Consider the following 14,187-nt stretch of genomic DNA (forward strand, 5'->3'; position numbering starts at 1 on the left):
TTCTTGTAACATATCAGTGTAATTGCATGGCATGGCCAACGCAGGGCCGTAAGGTTCAAAGTCCTCTTCACAGTCACCTTTCATGCCTGGCGATGCCACTTGAGTCACGCTTCGTGCACACACAATCAGACGGACAATCTTCATCCAAGGCTGCCCCGCACTTTCTCGCCTGTCCACAAATAAAATTGCTTACTTTCCTCAACCTCCTCCTCCTCGTCTCTCACTCTCCACATCGCTTCTCATCCCTCACTCTCGTCCATTCGATGTTGCGCCATTCTCTTCTCAGGACATCCAGGTCCCTGCTCGTCCAGCACCAATCTAGGGCTACTGCCATGGCTGTAAGACACCTGATCAGGCCGTACCTGAGCACCTCGCCACTATTCACCGTCTCCTTATCACCCATCACCCATCACCCATCACCTATTAAACTGAGCACCCATGCAAAACATACTCAATTATCCTCTATTGAACATTGTGAACATTAGTGCCGCGCCATGAGTGCCAAGGCTGCCGCTACTCCCATCCAGAATCATGCTGTAAGTGGTCTCTATCTGGCTTTTATTAATCCTTGTCCATCAATTGAATGGAAAATCGCTCACTGTCATGGTACCGATCACTGCTTGTCTCCCTCCAGTTGAGCCACGCCGATGTGGATGCGGATCCAAAGACCCTTGACATTATCGACAAGCACGCCAAATACACCCTCACGACCTACGGCCGCCCTCCCGTAGTCTTCACCCACGGCAAGGGCTCTTACCTCTACGACGTCGGCCATCGTGAATACCTCGATTTCACCGCCGGAATTGCCGTCAATGCCTTGGGTCACTCCGACCCTGAGGTCGCTCGGGTCCTGTTTGATCAGGCCAAACAGGTCGTCCATCTCAGCAACCTGTATTATAACGTCCCCGCAGGAGAGCTGGCTGAGCAATTGATCGAGGCTACCCGTGCCTCGGGTGGCTTCCAGGCCAGTAAGATCTTCTTTTCGAACTCGGGCACGGAGGCCAATGAGGGTGCATTGAAGTTTGCGCGCAAGGTTGCAAAAATGACGGCCAAGCCTGGTCAGGAGAACAACAAGTTCGGAGTGGTTTCGTTCAAGAACGGATTCCATGGTCGCTCCATGGGAGCATTGTCGGCGACGCCCAATCCCAAGTACCAAAAGCCGTTCTTGCCTCTGGTACCTGGATTCACGCATGCACCCTACGACGATGTCGAGGCTGTCGATCAGTATGTGACCGATGAGACCTGTGCGGTGATTGTGGAGCCAGTCCAGGGAGAGGGCGGTATCAACGTCGCGTCCGAGGCATTCCTGAAGAAGCTGAGGACTCGTTGTGACGAAGTTGGAGCCATGTTGATCTTTGATGAGATTCAGGTAAAAGGATGGACGACGAGATGTATCTTGCTTTTTTTTTTTTCTTTCTCATTCTTCGTTCCCCAGGAACAAAAAAAAAAAAAAAAAAAAAACCGCATCTAACGACCTTATTTCTTCTGAATCTCCTCTAGTGTGGTTTGGGACGTACTGGAAAGCTGTGGGCCCATCAGAACTTCTCAGCCGATTGTGCCCCAGACATGCTGACGATGGCCAAACCCTTGGCCAACGGCTTTCCTATCGGAGCCATCATGATCACGGACAAGGTTGCCGAAAAGATTGTTATTGGTAGGTGGTCTTGATTGTCTACCCCCACGCCCTCTTTTGTACCCTTCTGCAAACACTCGCCCGAGTAAATTCCCAGGCTGAGCCCGGACTAACTGACTCACTCATCTACCTTTCCATTATCACGACTTTTTTTTACCGTTTTCTCCCAAACAGGTGATCATGGAACGACCTTTGGTGGTAACCCTCTGGGCTGCGCTGTCGCCTCAAGCGTTTTCCGCCGCATCAGCACCCCGGAATTCCTGGACAATGTGCGCAAGAACGGCGACCATTTCCGGGAACAGCTGGAATCGATTTCTTCGCCCTTGGTCAAGGAGGTTCGTGCGAAGGGCATGATCTTGGGTCTCGAGTTCAAGGTCGACCCTGCACCCTTGGTCAACCTTGCGCGGGAACGTGGTCTGTTGATCATCACGGCTGCAAACAACACGGTTCGGTTTGTGCCAGCATTGAATATTTCGAAGGCAGAGATTGACCAGGGAGTGGCGATCTTGAAGCGGGCAATCGAGGCGTTTGAGGACAAGACCATGAATGTCGAGGCATAGGATACATACACAAATATATATATTACATTTCAATAAATTCGCCTTGGTTTCATCTAGACTACGTTCAGACTACATCCTGGTGTATTTGTCCTTGTGGGAGAATGAAAAGGGGGTGGGTGAATGTTGCTGCACGCCGTCCTATTTCCTTATTCGGTAGTTTTCTCACGCTTTCAAAAAAAGAAAGGCTTGTCCATCTCTGAAACCTCTCAAACGGGTAAAAGGTTGCTGGACTATCCCTCCTCGAACGAATCACATCAAGCAGGACTCATCCTTTGCTTTTATTCTTCAAGCGCAGGAGCGTAGGGTGTCCTATATACCTAATGGGGAGGGGGGGATCAATTAAGCCAAGGACCAAGCATACGCGCACATTCACACTCCAAGCCATCAATTGCCACGCGAATAATGGCGATAAAAAGACACGTCAAGGACACCGCGAGTGCATTCGAAATATCAAAAGATTGTATGCGCCTGGTATTACGTCTTTTACTACTCAACCAACCGTATTCAAGAATTTTCTTCTGTAGAACACCATAATGCGTTTTTTTTTTTTATACAACAGCACCAGCAGCTTCTTTGACTCGCTCAATTACTTTGATGACTTCGTTCTCCAGAGTCTTTCATACCGTGAGATAAGTAGGAGAACTTGCTCACGTACGTGAACTGTCTCATCAAAACTCGAGGCAAAGGATCAGAACATGGACCAGCGTCTCCCAATGAATCCAACTAAGAGTTGGCTGAAAATGCTGCGCATGATGACCGTTGTAAACTCTGGGTTTCTTTTTGTATCGAATCCGATTCAAGCACCTCGATAAGTAACGTTGTCCATATTCGTCTATAGGACCATGTTTTGGCAGAAGGATTCATGCAGCGTTTCCTTTTTATAGCAGGCATGCGTGTACTTGGACATCGCCTCCACATACAAAGCTATTGGGAATCGCATATCCACATGTATGCACGCATTCATAATAAATTTAATATTCTCCTCAGAAAAATGGACATGGCTGGTAAAACAGGGCTGAGCCAAATTGAGGGCAGGGTAAGCGAGGATCGAGGAATCCAAGCTCAGGGATGAAATCTCCGCCTTAGTTGTCATAGCAGCGCCAGATAATTAGTATATTAGTATACAGATGCCGGGTGAAAAGGAGTTTTTCCTTTGGGGTTGTCGAGTGGACGTTTATTGTTGCTATGAGCCCGAGAAATAGCATGAGCATAGAGTAAAAATAACATGGACAGCTGCAGTGGACCCATCCCAAATGGATTGCACGTTTTGCTCTATTGCTCTTATTCTCCTTCCTCCATCCACTTTCATCCCTGCCACCCTCTTCTTCATCTCGGTCATCCTTCATCATCTCCCATCCTCCATCCCCTTTTCCCTCATCTTCGTCTTCATCCACACCCACACCCACACCCCTCCTGACGCCCACTGTCCAAGAACAAAAAAGAAAAAAACTTGTTTTCCGCCTATTTTTATTCATATTTCTATTACCATCATCATTTCCGATATTAGAACGCTTCTTTGTTCCGCCACTATCATACCTCCCCCGCTGCCATCCTACCTCCTCCCCACGTTTAGCTTGTTCTTCACGTCAATTTATTTCATCCTAATTATTTATGACAACCCCACGGCTTAGCATGTGGTCGACAGGGGTATCTCGAAAGCATATCGCCCATATCCTTCCATGGGTGGCAGCAATCCTGGCCTTGATTCTGGTCGTTTCAACCCCTGTACACTCAATACCCGTCTTACAATCAAGGGGTCAGGACGATCTTTATCGCCGGGCCGATCCTCTCACCCCCAATGCGCCCAAGAAACCCAATGCCACAGGGAAAAAGCCGCAATATAGCTTCGAGATCTTCAATCCAGAGCCTCACGATGTCTGGATATCCGGCACTATTCAGAGCTTCAGCTGGGCTGACCTATCACTTCCACCAGGTGCAACCTTCGACATCACCTTGATCCCAGTGGAAGTAGAAACAAACCCAGAGGCAAAGAAAATCACACGGCGGCCCATTCTGCGTTACGTTGACGCGATGACTCGGGTCCTGGATTTTGTGGTACCTTATGATCTGATCTCGAGGGACCAATTGATCCATGAACAGGAGGGCGACGCCAAGGTCGTGTTGGAAAATGAACAGACAACTCCCGAACAAGACATATACGAAGACGCTCCATCGATAGCAAGGCCATCGGCAGTAGCAGCTCCGGATGACACGACAACAGACGCACCTTCACCAACGCAACCGCCCAAGAATATCCGATCGTTGGCTCGACTCTATTTCACAGCGTATGAGGGTAGGACGAACAAGATACTGGCGCAGATGAGCGTCTTTCCGATTGAGATTCAAAAGGACCACGTGCGGGACCAGCGGACGCTGTTAGCTCCGGCAGATTTGTCTTCGCCAATCCCAGGTGTTGACGAGACCACGGAGGAATTGTCGAAGAAGGATACGAAAATCACTCACTTCGGGGACCACACCCAAGGCGTCGACCAAAATCAAGGGACCGAGAGCGAGGAGGATAAGGACGAGGACGACGTTGATGATACCGATGATGAGGATGACCTGTTTTCGGAACTCAATGGTGACGATGACGATGTCACTGATACCCCTGCACCAGAACAAATGGAAAGCGGAGAGGATGAGAGCGTGTTTATGGAGAGTAACTCTACGGATATAGGGCACATGGGTCATGATTACCAAGATTTAGAATCCGAGGACGAGGACGAGGAGGGCGAGGGGGACGAGGACGAGGAGATGCACCATCACGGAGATCACATCATGGACCCAGACCATTTCGAAAACGACGAGGATGTCCAGCTTTGGCAGGATCACGCGGATGATCCAGGCTATAACCCGCCGATCAAGGTGATCGATGCAGGCATGATCGCGATCACACATTGGATCGATAACAAAGAACGCTTCTTTGTAGGAGCACCCTATGTCTTTGGCTGGGAGTTCCCACAGGACGCTAAAGGATTGACGGGCGTAGTCAATGTTTATGTCGAGGATGCATTCACTGCAAAGAGATACGACATTGCGGTGGGTAACTTGCCGAGTGATATCCGGTTCATGTATCTGCGTCCGACAGCGATCATGATGAGCGCTAGCCCCAAGAAGAGGGTCTATTTGCGTGCCAGAGTCGAGATGGATCTGTTCAAGGGGGGCAACATTCATCGGTACACGGGCTTTTCGAAGGTATTCTGGGTAGAGCGCGGGGCGCTCTAAGCCCTTTGCATTTAATAAAAAAAAAACATAATACCAATTTCGAATACGATCAGTTGTCTAATGAAGGGAAAATTTCCAGGTACCGAAAAAGTTTTCAAGGCTGAAATCTTCCCAAGCAGCTGGGATGGTAATCCTTCATTTGTGAGGACATGAAGATAGAAAGACGAGCACTCCCAACAACGGTAGAAGGTGCGGGACAGCACTCTGAGGGGGACGCAGGAGGCAGGGACGGGGTGCAAAAGTGCTGAAACCAGGGTTCGAACCTGGGACCTTGCCTTAGTGAGAGGCATGTGATAACCAACTACACCATTCCAGCGATAGAGGTCGTATTTGACGAACAATGCGGAAAGCCAATTATACTCGGTTATCATACTTCGACCTTCGACCCCATTTTGGCTCCATTTTGGCCCCCGCGCGTTGGTTTCGCGGTCGAATTGGTATCCAAGGCCTCCCTTGGTGTCCTCTCGAGGCTCTGAGTGGATAAGAGAGCCAGACAATTTGCTCCGCACTGGAACGTGGCGTAAAAACCGTGATAAATGGGTCAATCACCCACGACTGCTGTCTATCTGAACAAATTCGTATAGAAGAAATCCACAGGTTAGTACCTCACAAATTATATAGGGTAGAGCACGCGTTTTTGTTTAAAGGCAGATCTAATCTTTTTGTTTTTTTTTTTTGTTTGATTGTTTTGCGACGGGCGATGTATTACTGTAGCACTTTTTGGAAAACCATCTTACCATGAACTGGCTGCAGCACTCATGCTTTCGCTCCTTTCCAAGAGTATATGTACTCTAGATCACTACTATGATGAGTAACGCATTAACTTGCAGTTTCTTAAAAAAAAAAAAAAAAAAAAAAAGATTAGATCTGCCTTTAAACAAAAACGCGTGCTCTACCCTATATAATTTGTGAGGTACTAACCTGTGGATTTCTTCTATACGAATTTGTTCAGATAGACAGCAGTCGTGGGTGATTGACCCATTTATCACGGTTTTTACGCCACGTTCCAGTGCGGAGCAAATTGTCTGGCTCTCTTATCCACTCAGAGCCTCGAGAGGACACCAAGGGAGGCCTTGGATACCAATTCGACCGCGAAACCAACGCGCGGGGGCCAAAATGGAGCCAAAATGGGGTCGAAGGTCGAAGTATGATAACCGAGTATAATTGGCTTTCCGCATTGTTCGTCAAATACGACCTCTATCGCTGGAATGGTGTAGTTGGTTATCACATGCCTCTCACTAAGGCAAGGTCCCAGGTTCGAACCCTGGTTTCAGCACTTTTGCACCCCGTCCCTGCCTCCTGCGTCCCCCTCAGAGTGCTGTCCCGCACCCTCATCGTTTGGAAGAATATAATCTCACTCCCCTGTGAGATCTTATTCTCACACCCTCCGTGAGATTATCCCTCGTTTTGTCATCTCACAGGGTGTGAGCAGCATTTTTTTGTTCACGGGGAGGTGAGCGCTATATTCTCACGGGGATAGTCTGTGAGGCCTCTTTTTTTTTAAAAAAAAAACACTCGTTTATTGTTCAAGGTCTGTTTCAGCAGGATGGAATCCTTTGGATGGTCGCGAACCAAGACCTGCTTCGTTGCCAGACGCGTCCTGTAGCTCCATGAGCCCCTGTCTCCGTTTCAGCGAGATTGAGAGGTTGTTGCTTCAAATATAGGTGTTATCCTGTTGCCTCTTGCCACGGTAGGCAGTGAGGCTGCTAGTCAATCAGAGATATTATTCAGAAGCCAGTTGCTACAAACGACCTTTCGTGCAGTGCCATACGCGTCGCTCTTGTCCTGTGCATCGAAAAATAATCCAACGTTTACAGTCCAATTGAATGAATCTCCCTAGTTCCTAGTTCTGGAGCGTCAAATATGTGAGTTAAGTCCAGATGCACTTCTCAGTTCATCATGGAAGAAGGTTGAAAAAGCGAACGCGTGGTGGTACCTCCAAATGTTCCTCAATTGCAATGGCGCTTTGGACAATGCACAAGGTGAGCATCAAGAGCTTACTGATAGCAATTGTTTATGAGTATCTAGTCTATGAGTAAGGCGTACCTCAGGGCATTCTCCGGATACCCAGTCTGGATAGACCATAGACTATAGCCTTGTATAACGGACTCTGATGAATATGTGGTGTTGCTGATGCTGCTGATGCTTATGACCGTTGATTACCCATCGTGATTTAGCAATATCTCTCTTCTTTTCTTTCTACATAAGACAACCCCTAATCATCCTGACTTAAAGTCTAGCATTGCATACAAACAGCCTTGCACATTTCGAAAAAGAAAAGAGGACGAGCTGCAGATGGGCGTACAGGAGTGCGGCATAGACACAAGGACGAGCAAAAGGACGAGCAGAGAGAATGACACAACATGGCCGTTGCAGGGGATTGCCTGGCTATGGGGATATGGTCAAGAAGAGAATTTGTAGACTATGAGGCGAGTTATATACTCTATGCAAGATGAAGGACACGGTGAAATGCGCTCTTTCTCGCAACCTTTTCTCTGTGCACACTCTAACACTCTACAACCAGCATCACTGTTGCAAATTACCTTCCTCGCCAGCATTCCACTACACGCTACGCTAACTACAATGATCAAGGCACAGAGAAACGAATGTACATTCTGCAACTGTTCCAGGGACTGCTGGACAAGAAAGCGGCAATCCAGACACAGGAACACCGCATTGAACAGGGTCTCCCGGTCAGGGACGAGGACAGACCTGTGCCATTGACCAAGTCAGGAAAAAATCATTTGATTCGGTCGCACTCAACAGTGCCAGTTCAAGTGAAAAACGTCCTTTTAAATGTGTTCGTCCAATTTGAAAGGCGCGAGAATAGAAGCATGGTTTTCGTCTGCGTCTGCAGAAAGCCATTCCTGACAAGGGATAGCCTGAGCAAGCATTACAAGCGGGTCTGCGCCCATTCCAACATTCCGACCAACGTTCCAAGGCTTCAACTTATTGACAGCGCTCAAGTTCTCCCTGATGATTTGGAGGTCGTCAATGCCTCAGGTATATCCGATGACGAGGTTGATGGGGAGAACGACAAAGGCGATGAAGCGTTTAGCGGCAGCAATGCACTCATATTCAACACTAACGACACTTCGGCTACTTCAATGACATTTAATTTAAGAAGAGTGGTTGGTATAACTATCCGAGAGTTCATACAGGGCTTGGGCATTGCAAATACTCAACAGCAACATGCACAGCGCATGCAAATCATGGCGTTTTAAGAGGAACAACGCACGCTGTTCACAGCCATGGAGCAATGGATCCTGAGCTCTATTGCCCAGACTGCAGCAGGTCGAGGGCAGGTGCAAGCTGCTTCTACTTTTGTTTCTGACACCGGACCTTCCAGTCCGGTTTCTACAAGTAGAAAGAGAACGTGCTCTGACGCCCCTCACTTTGGAACATTCAGGCCCCCTAGTCGTATGTCTCCAACTGAAAATAAGTAAAATAAAAATGGCGGTTTGGTGGAGCGAGTGTAGATCGGTATAAAAATTGGGCAGATGTATAGACGAGAAAGCGCATGGTCTCGTCTTGCTTATCATTTTCCACGACAGTGAAGGCTAGGTAACTCCCTACGCGTCGGCATGCTTGCAAATGATTGGAGTATCTGGGGTGTCGAAGGATCTAGAGTGAATAGGGTATTTTATTGGGCGAATGCTGCTATGTGGTTCTATGTGTAGATAGGGTTTATATACTAGTTGCATCGGTGTCAACAGTGCACTGGAATATTGTAGAAACTGGGCGAAGCACTGACGACACCAAAGCATACTAGATCTAGCGTTAAACCTTTGCAAAGATCCACGATAGTGATTTTGAGTCGTAAAGTACTACTCCAATATGATCACAAACGACTGTCTGTTTTCTCTTTTCCATAGCACCTTGTCATTCAACTTCGGAGTGGAATCTGGTTCAATCCTGCCTCTTATTGGATTGGACAAAGGGGTAGATTCTCCAGCGACGAGATCACCGCACTACTGGTAATCAGCAATTTAGTGCGTCGCCCAGGTGTGTCAAGAGTGTAACACACCTGGTATCAGAGAACGGAGCTGAACTACAGCCTATATCAAGGAAGCGATGGCCAAAAAGATCCGGATCCTTAAACGAATTGAGGTGATGGGAATAGATGTGTGATAGGAGCAAGAGCAATTTATTAAAAATTACGTATTGGGTACGGTGGCGCGTGGTCGGGGCAAAAGGAAAAAAAAGTGCGGGCTGGCATAGAGAGAGAGGTGTACAAAAGTGCGCACTGGTAGAGAGAGAGATGTACTAAGGTTTGCACTCTTGACACACCTGGGCGATGCACTAAATTGCTGATTACCAGAGTGCGGTGATAACGGGGTGTCATACTAGGTGTGTCCAGGTGCTTAAGTACTTAGAAACCCAGGTACTAATCATAAAGCGTCCTTTATATGAAGGAAGGATGCCCGTGAGATTATCTTTGTTTCGCTATAATAACAGGGTGCGAGAAGAATATTTCACAATGTGCTTTGGATAATCTCACGGGGGGTGTAAGAATAAAATCTCACGGGGGGTGAGGTTATATTCTTCCCTATTGTTGGTAGGAGTGCTCGTCTTTCTGTCTTCACGTCCTCCTCACAAATGAAGGATTACCATTCTAAGGTCGTTGGTACCTAAATTTTTGGTTTCTGGAGTCAAACAGTACGTCATATTGAAGCAAGATGGACTTTCACTTTGAGCACCAGTGCAAAAGGAATCTTTGCTTGGATAGCGTGGGCGGACGGTGGATATTTCAGATGGACGAACGAAAGAAGGATGCCTATTGGATAGGAGCGTCAGATACAGTCATTTCATTTGAATGTGTTGTAGTGCCGATGTCCTGTTCTAGGATGAGTGCCCTACCTAGTTTAGTGGCTCACGCGAGAGAGACGCGCCAAACTGCGCATCAGTTAGGCGCACGGCGGCTAAATACGTCATATTGGTTTGCTGTACGAACATCCTCCCACGCTTTCTTTATTCTCTCACAACCTCCAACTCGCTAGTACTCATCCTCATCTCTCATCTCTCATTCTTCGTCATGACCCAGTCGTCGCCAGATGCAAATTCGTTCCCAGACCTCGTCGAGCTCGATGCTTTGCGGCTCACAGTTATTGTCGACAACGAGGTCGACTTTATGAGCTCGTGTCCTAGGGAGTTGAACCACACCACCCAGGCTCAAACGCTGTTCAAGGACAAACGAAACATTGATAAGGAAAGGTCGACCGTCGAATCGGATACAAATGCGGGTGGTCATCACGGGCACTCTTCTCACGCGCATGACCATCATGGGCATCCTTCTCATACGCATGGTAGTGACAGCGCTTTCAGGACCGTTAATTTCCACTTTCAAGACGTTTGCTGTGGAGCGCATGGACTCTCCATCCTTTTGGTAAGTATACCAACGATAGATCCGAATGAGCTCTTGGTATACTGTTACTATGTCCAGTACTTCATGCTGACGTCGTACTCTGCGCCCCCCATTATCTCGTTCGCTGGGAAACAGACAGGAACTAAAGACAATGTGGAGCACAGGGTCCTTTTTGACACAGGTCCACACTCGGCTATCTTCCTCGAGAACGCCAAACGCCTTGAGGTCGAATTTGAGAAGATCGAGGTTATTGTGCTCTCACATTGGCATATCGATCATTCTGGGGGCATGCTGACTGCTGTTGATAAGATTCAGGAAGCGCGTAGTAAGGGTCAAGGTCTCGCGCCAGGTAATCAAAGCACCTTTTTTTTTTTTTTTTTTTTTTTTTTTTTTAATGTGGTACACAACTATGCTAATGTTATCTGCGACGACAGTTGTGGTGGATCTGCATCCTGACAGGCCAGATGAACGCGGTATTCGCCTCACAAGGCCATCCGGGTCCCATGAGCAACCGGACGTGTTCGACTATGTTGCCTGGGGCAAGGATCCTTCCTTTAAAGAACTGGAGGATGCTGGTGCAAAGGTACAGAGCGCGCAAACAACAAATTCGCATCATACTCTATCCAGAAACACGTCTTCCAGTAGTCTCATGAACGCTCTATGTCCCGTAGGTTTCCCAAAGCAGTCAGGCGCATACAGTCTGCGATGGATTCTTTGGAGTCTCTGGAGTGATCCCGCGTATGACAGCCTACGAGACCGGGCTCCCAAACCACGCTCGATGGTCGGTTGAGACGAAATTGTGGAAGCAGGAGCAGGAGATCATGGACGAGCGCTATTTGGTTGCGCGGGTGAAGTCTAAGGGAATCGTCGTTTTGACGGGCTGCAGCCATGCAGGCGTGATTAACGTGTGTCAGGATGTGAAACGCGCTTTTCAACATGGGAAGGGCGCTGGCAACAACGATTTGCATTTTGTAGTGGGTGGGTTCCATCTTGCAGGCTTGTCTATGGAGACTAGGATTAAAGGTATGTATGGATATTTTAATGGTGTTCCCTTCAGGTAGATACAATCAAGACTAACAAGCTCTCGTGGCGTAATTTTCTACCGCCACAGAAACCGTGAGCGACATGTTGGATCTCAATCCGTCGTTCATGGCCCCAGGGCATTGCTCGGGCTGGAGGGCAAAGGCGGCGTTGGAGCAGGCTATGCCTGGCAAGGTTGTATCTTTAGGAGTCGGAAGTGACTTCCTTATCAACCACCATGGGTCCTAATTTTGTGGTGGTGACCAAGTCAGGACTTAGGCATAGAGAACGTTGACGAGGTCCTTTGGCAACAAGCATGTCTTTATCAAACATTCACAGTTGAATGACGGTAAAAAAATCAGATACAAATAAAATGATGTACAAATGCCTATTGGTGATGAATGGTGGTACTATATTACAAAATATATAAATACAGGTGAACGTCTATGTGGTGCTCGGTCATAAGGTGGATCATAAGAGGAAGGATATCTACTTCCAGATGTTGTTCACGCTGGTAGCCATCTTGAAGCCTTTCCAGGCGATCCACTGCGCGTTTGGAGTCGCGTACTTGGCGGTGTGACCACCAAAGAAGGACGAGAACTTGAACTTGACTATATTATCCTGCGTCTTGCTTTTGGGTTCGTAACCATTCTTGAGCAGTACCAGACCTTCCGCCTGGATCACCGGCTTGTTGTCTAGATAGACAGCCAAATAACCATCGCGGATAGCCTTGCCCTTCGAATTAAGCCGCACGATTTGAGTGATGTTGTGCCAGGTGCCCGCCTTAAACTTGAAGGAACCACCGCGACCGATCGAGACTCCAAAGGCTGGGTTACACAAGTTACGCGCTCCGGGGCTGATCTTGACGCCCATGCCTTGCAAGCAATCGTCGCTCATAGCACGCTTAACGATTCCAGAAGAGCTGCTCTCGATTGAGAACTCGTCCTCGTCCTCGGGAATTCGGTAAGGATTGATGGCTCTCTGCTCCAATAGGAATAGGGCCTTGGGAGACCTCTTGTCCAGACTTCGCTTACAAGTCTCTGCTTTTTCTTTCGGGAAGTAAACGGATTTGGCAGCATAGAGATAGAGCTCGCCCTCACCCTCAGGACGCCACATCATACGGGTCGAGAAGCAGTTATCGGCAGAGCCACCTCCGGAGCAGCCGGCATTGCATCCTCGCTCGCTTCCGAGAAGGATTCCGGGCAGCTTACCACCGAGGACCCAGTTAAAGCCGGGCTTGAAGAGCATTTGGTACTCGAGTCGGATGTAGCGGCTCTTGGGCCCTGAGAAGGCCTCCTTGGGAAGGGGCTCCGCCGTGAAAGCAGCATGTTCATCACCTGAGTAGGCATAGGAGTGTGCTGGGTAGAGCGATCGGAGGACCCGACCTTTTGATTTCTTTAGGATGGGATCGGCGACAATGTCGAAAGGGTTCTTGCCAGGTATAAGTGAGCTGGTCAGATGAAGAGGTTTTCTCAGCTGTGCGATGGATGAAGGGAAAGAGTCGACCTCCCAATGAAAGATTTCGACCGGAGGTGAGGCGCTTGATGTTGCGTTGATAGTGACATTTGTATGCGTGGGGAGATCAAGAGGTTCTTTCAGCTGTGCGATGGATGAGGGGAAGGAGTCGACCTCCCAATGAAGGGGTTTGTCCGGAGGTGTGGCGCTTGGTGTTGCGTTGATAATGATATTTATACGCGTGGGGATTTGGGCGAGGGTCAGAGAGCAGAATAGGATGATGGCTACTAGTGCAGCGTGTATCAGGATGGCAGCAGGGTGCATGTTATGGTGGATGTATAAGCGCTTAGGAGGAGGTGTGGGGTGGGGTAGTGGTGGAGGAGATGGATGAGGTTCGCGAGGCGCGGGGCGCGAGGTGGATGGAGAAGCAAAGGAGTACTGAGCGTTGGGTGAAGGAAGCTGTTCTCGCTGCGTGCTTATATGTAGAGACTCTTGGGCGTAAGCCTAACGGCCAACAAAGAAGACGAAACACCACATACCCACACCCCCCTGCACTCTTTAATTGCCATTGTGCGTGCACCACTATAAAATCCCCGCTGAAATTGCCATGGAACTCTAAACATGACCGCGGAGCCAGCTCATTCTTCGCTTGCCAATTATCGTGTAGCTGATTGAAATAATTATGGCCTAGGCTTGACCCAGCCCTCTCTAGGCCATCCTGTTTCCATTTTTGGCCACCTATACAGTGTAGTCGTTTTTTTAGGTCGGGGTTTCTTAACAAAACGCGGCCAACAAACTAAATTTGAAATTGAATTGACCTCTCTGAGTGGGTTATTCTAAAGACGAAAATACAGTCGCGTGTTCAGTCACATGTTGCGCTGCAAGCGTACTTCTTGCTCTCCATGGACACGTCTCTCATATTGCATTCT

The 14,187-nt window shown here is 48.4% G+C and overlaps 5 protein-coding genes and 2 non-coding genes across 7 annotated transcripts; 5 read left to right on the forward strand and 2 right to left on the reverse strand.

The window, feature by feature from the left end:
* Positions 1 to 494: 494 nt before the first annotated feature.
* BC939DRAFT_507727 (pyridoxal phosphate-dependent transferase) lies at positions 495 to 2,193 on the forward strand (the record flags this gene model as incomplete). Its single annotated transcript, XM_051560917.1, has 4 exons — positions 495 to 536; positions 635 to 1,369; positions 1,501 to 1,654; positions 1,808 to 2,193. The coding sequence occupies 4 exons, from the start codon at positions 495 to 497 to the stop codon at positions 2,191 to 2,193; spliced, it is 1,317 nt and encodes a 438-aa protein (XP_051407110.1).
* A 1,227-nt stretch (positions 2,194 to 3,420) lies between these two features.
* On the forward strand, positions 3,421 to 5,445 carry BC939DRAFT_467047 (uncharacterized protein). The gene has a single exon (XM_051557718.1). It carries the CDS (start codon positions 3,805 to 3,807, stop codon positions 5,416 to 5,418), a length of 1,614 nt encoding a protein of 537 aa, XP_051407111.1. The 5' UTR covers positions 3,421 to 3,804; the 3' UTR covers positions 5,419 to 5,445.
* A 215-nt stretch (positions 5,446 to 5,660) lies between these two features.
* Positions 5,661 to 5,734, reverse strand: BC939DRAFT_t172. The gene has a single exon. It is a non-coding gene; the product is annotated as a tRNA-Val (tRNA).
* An 886-nt stretch (positions 5,735 to 6,620) lies between these two features.
* BC939DRAFT_t170 lies at positions 6,621 to 6,694 on the forward strand. The gene has a single exon. It is a non-coding gene; the product is annotated as a tRNA-Val (tRNA).
* A 1,193-nt stretch (positions 6,695 to 7,887) lies between these two features.
* Positions 7,888 to 9,067, forward strand: BC939DRAFT_467051 (uncharacterized protein; the record flags this gene model as incomplete). Its single annotated transcript, XM_051557719.1, has 3 exons — positions 7,888 to 8,026; positions 8,068 to 8,421; positions 8,644 to 9,067. The coding sequence occupies 3 exons, from the start codon at positions 7,888 to 7,890 to the stop codon at positions 8,862 to 8,864; spliced, it is 714 nt and encodes a 237-aa protein (XP_051407112.1). The 3' UTR covers positions 8,865 to 9,067.
* Positions 9,068 to 10,336: 1,269 nt separating this feature from the next.
* On the forward strand, positions 10,337 to 12,192 carry BC939DRAFT_467056 (beta-lactamase-like protein). The gene is made up of 5 exons (XM_051557720.1): positions 10,337 to 10,804; positions 10,919 to 11,132; positions 11,218 to 11,366; positions 11,455 to 11,806; positions 11,895 to 12,192. The coding sequence occupies exons 1-5, from the start codon at positions 10,454 to 10,456 to the stop codon at positions 12,050 to 12,052; spliced, it is 1,224 nt and encodes a 407-aa protein (XP_051407113.1). The 5' UTR covers positions 10,337 to 10,453; the 3' UTR covers positions 12,053 to 12,192.
* A 100-nt stretch (positions 12,193 to 12,292) lies between these two features.
* On the reverse strand, positions 12,293 to 13,582 carry BC939DRAFT_481484 (uncharacterized protein; the record flags this gene model as incomplete). The annotated part of the gene is made up of 1 exon (XM_051559028.1): positions 12,293 to 13,582. One exon carries the CDS (start codon positions 13,580 to 13,582, stop codon positions 12,293 to 12,295), a length of 1,290 nt encoding a protein of 429 aa, XP_051407114.1.
* Between the last annotated feature and the right edge of the window lie 605 nt (positions 13,583 to 14,187).

The sequence above is a fragment of the Gamsiella multidivaricata genome (genome assembly GCF_025024155.1).
Source record: "Gamsiella multidivaricata strain RSA 2152 chromosome Unknown BC939scaffold_104, whole genome shotgun sequence".
Lineage (NCBI taxonomy): Eukaryota > Fungi > Mortierellomycota > Mortierellomycetes > Mortierellales > Mortierellaceae > Gamsiella > Gamsiella multidivaricata.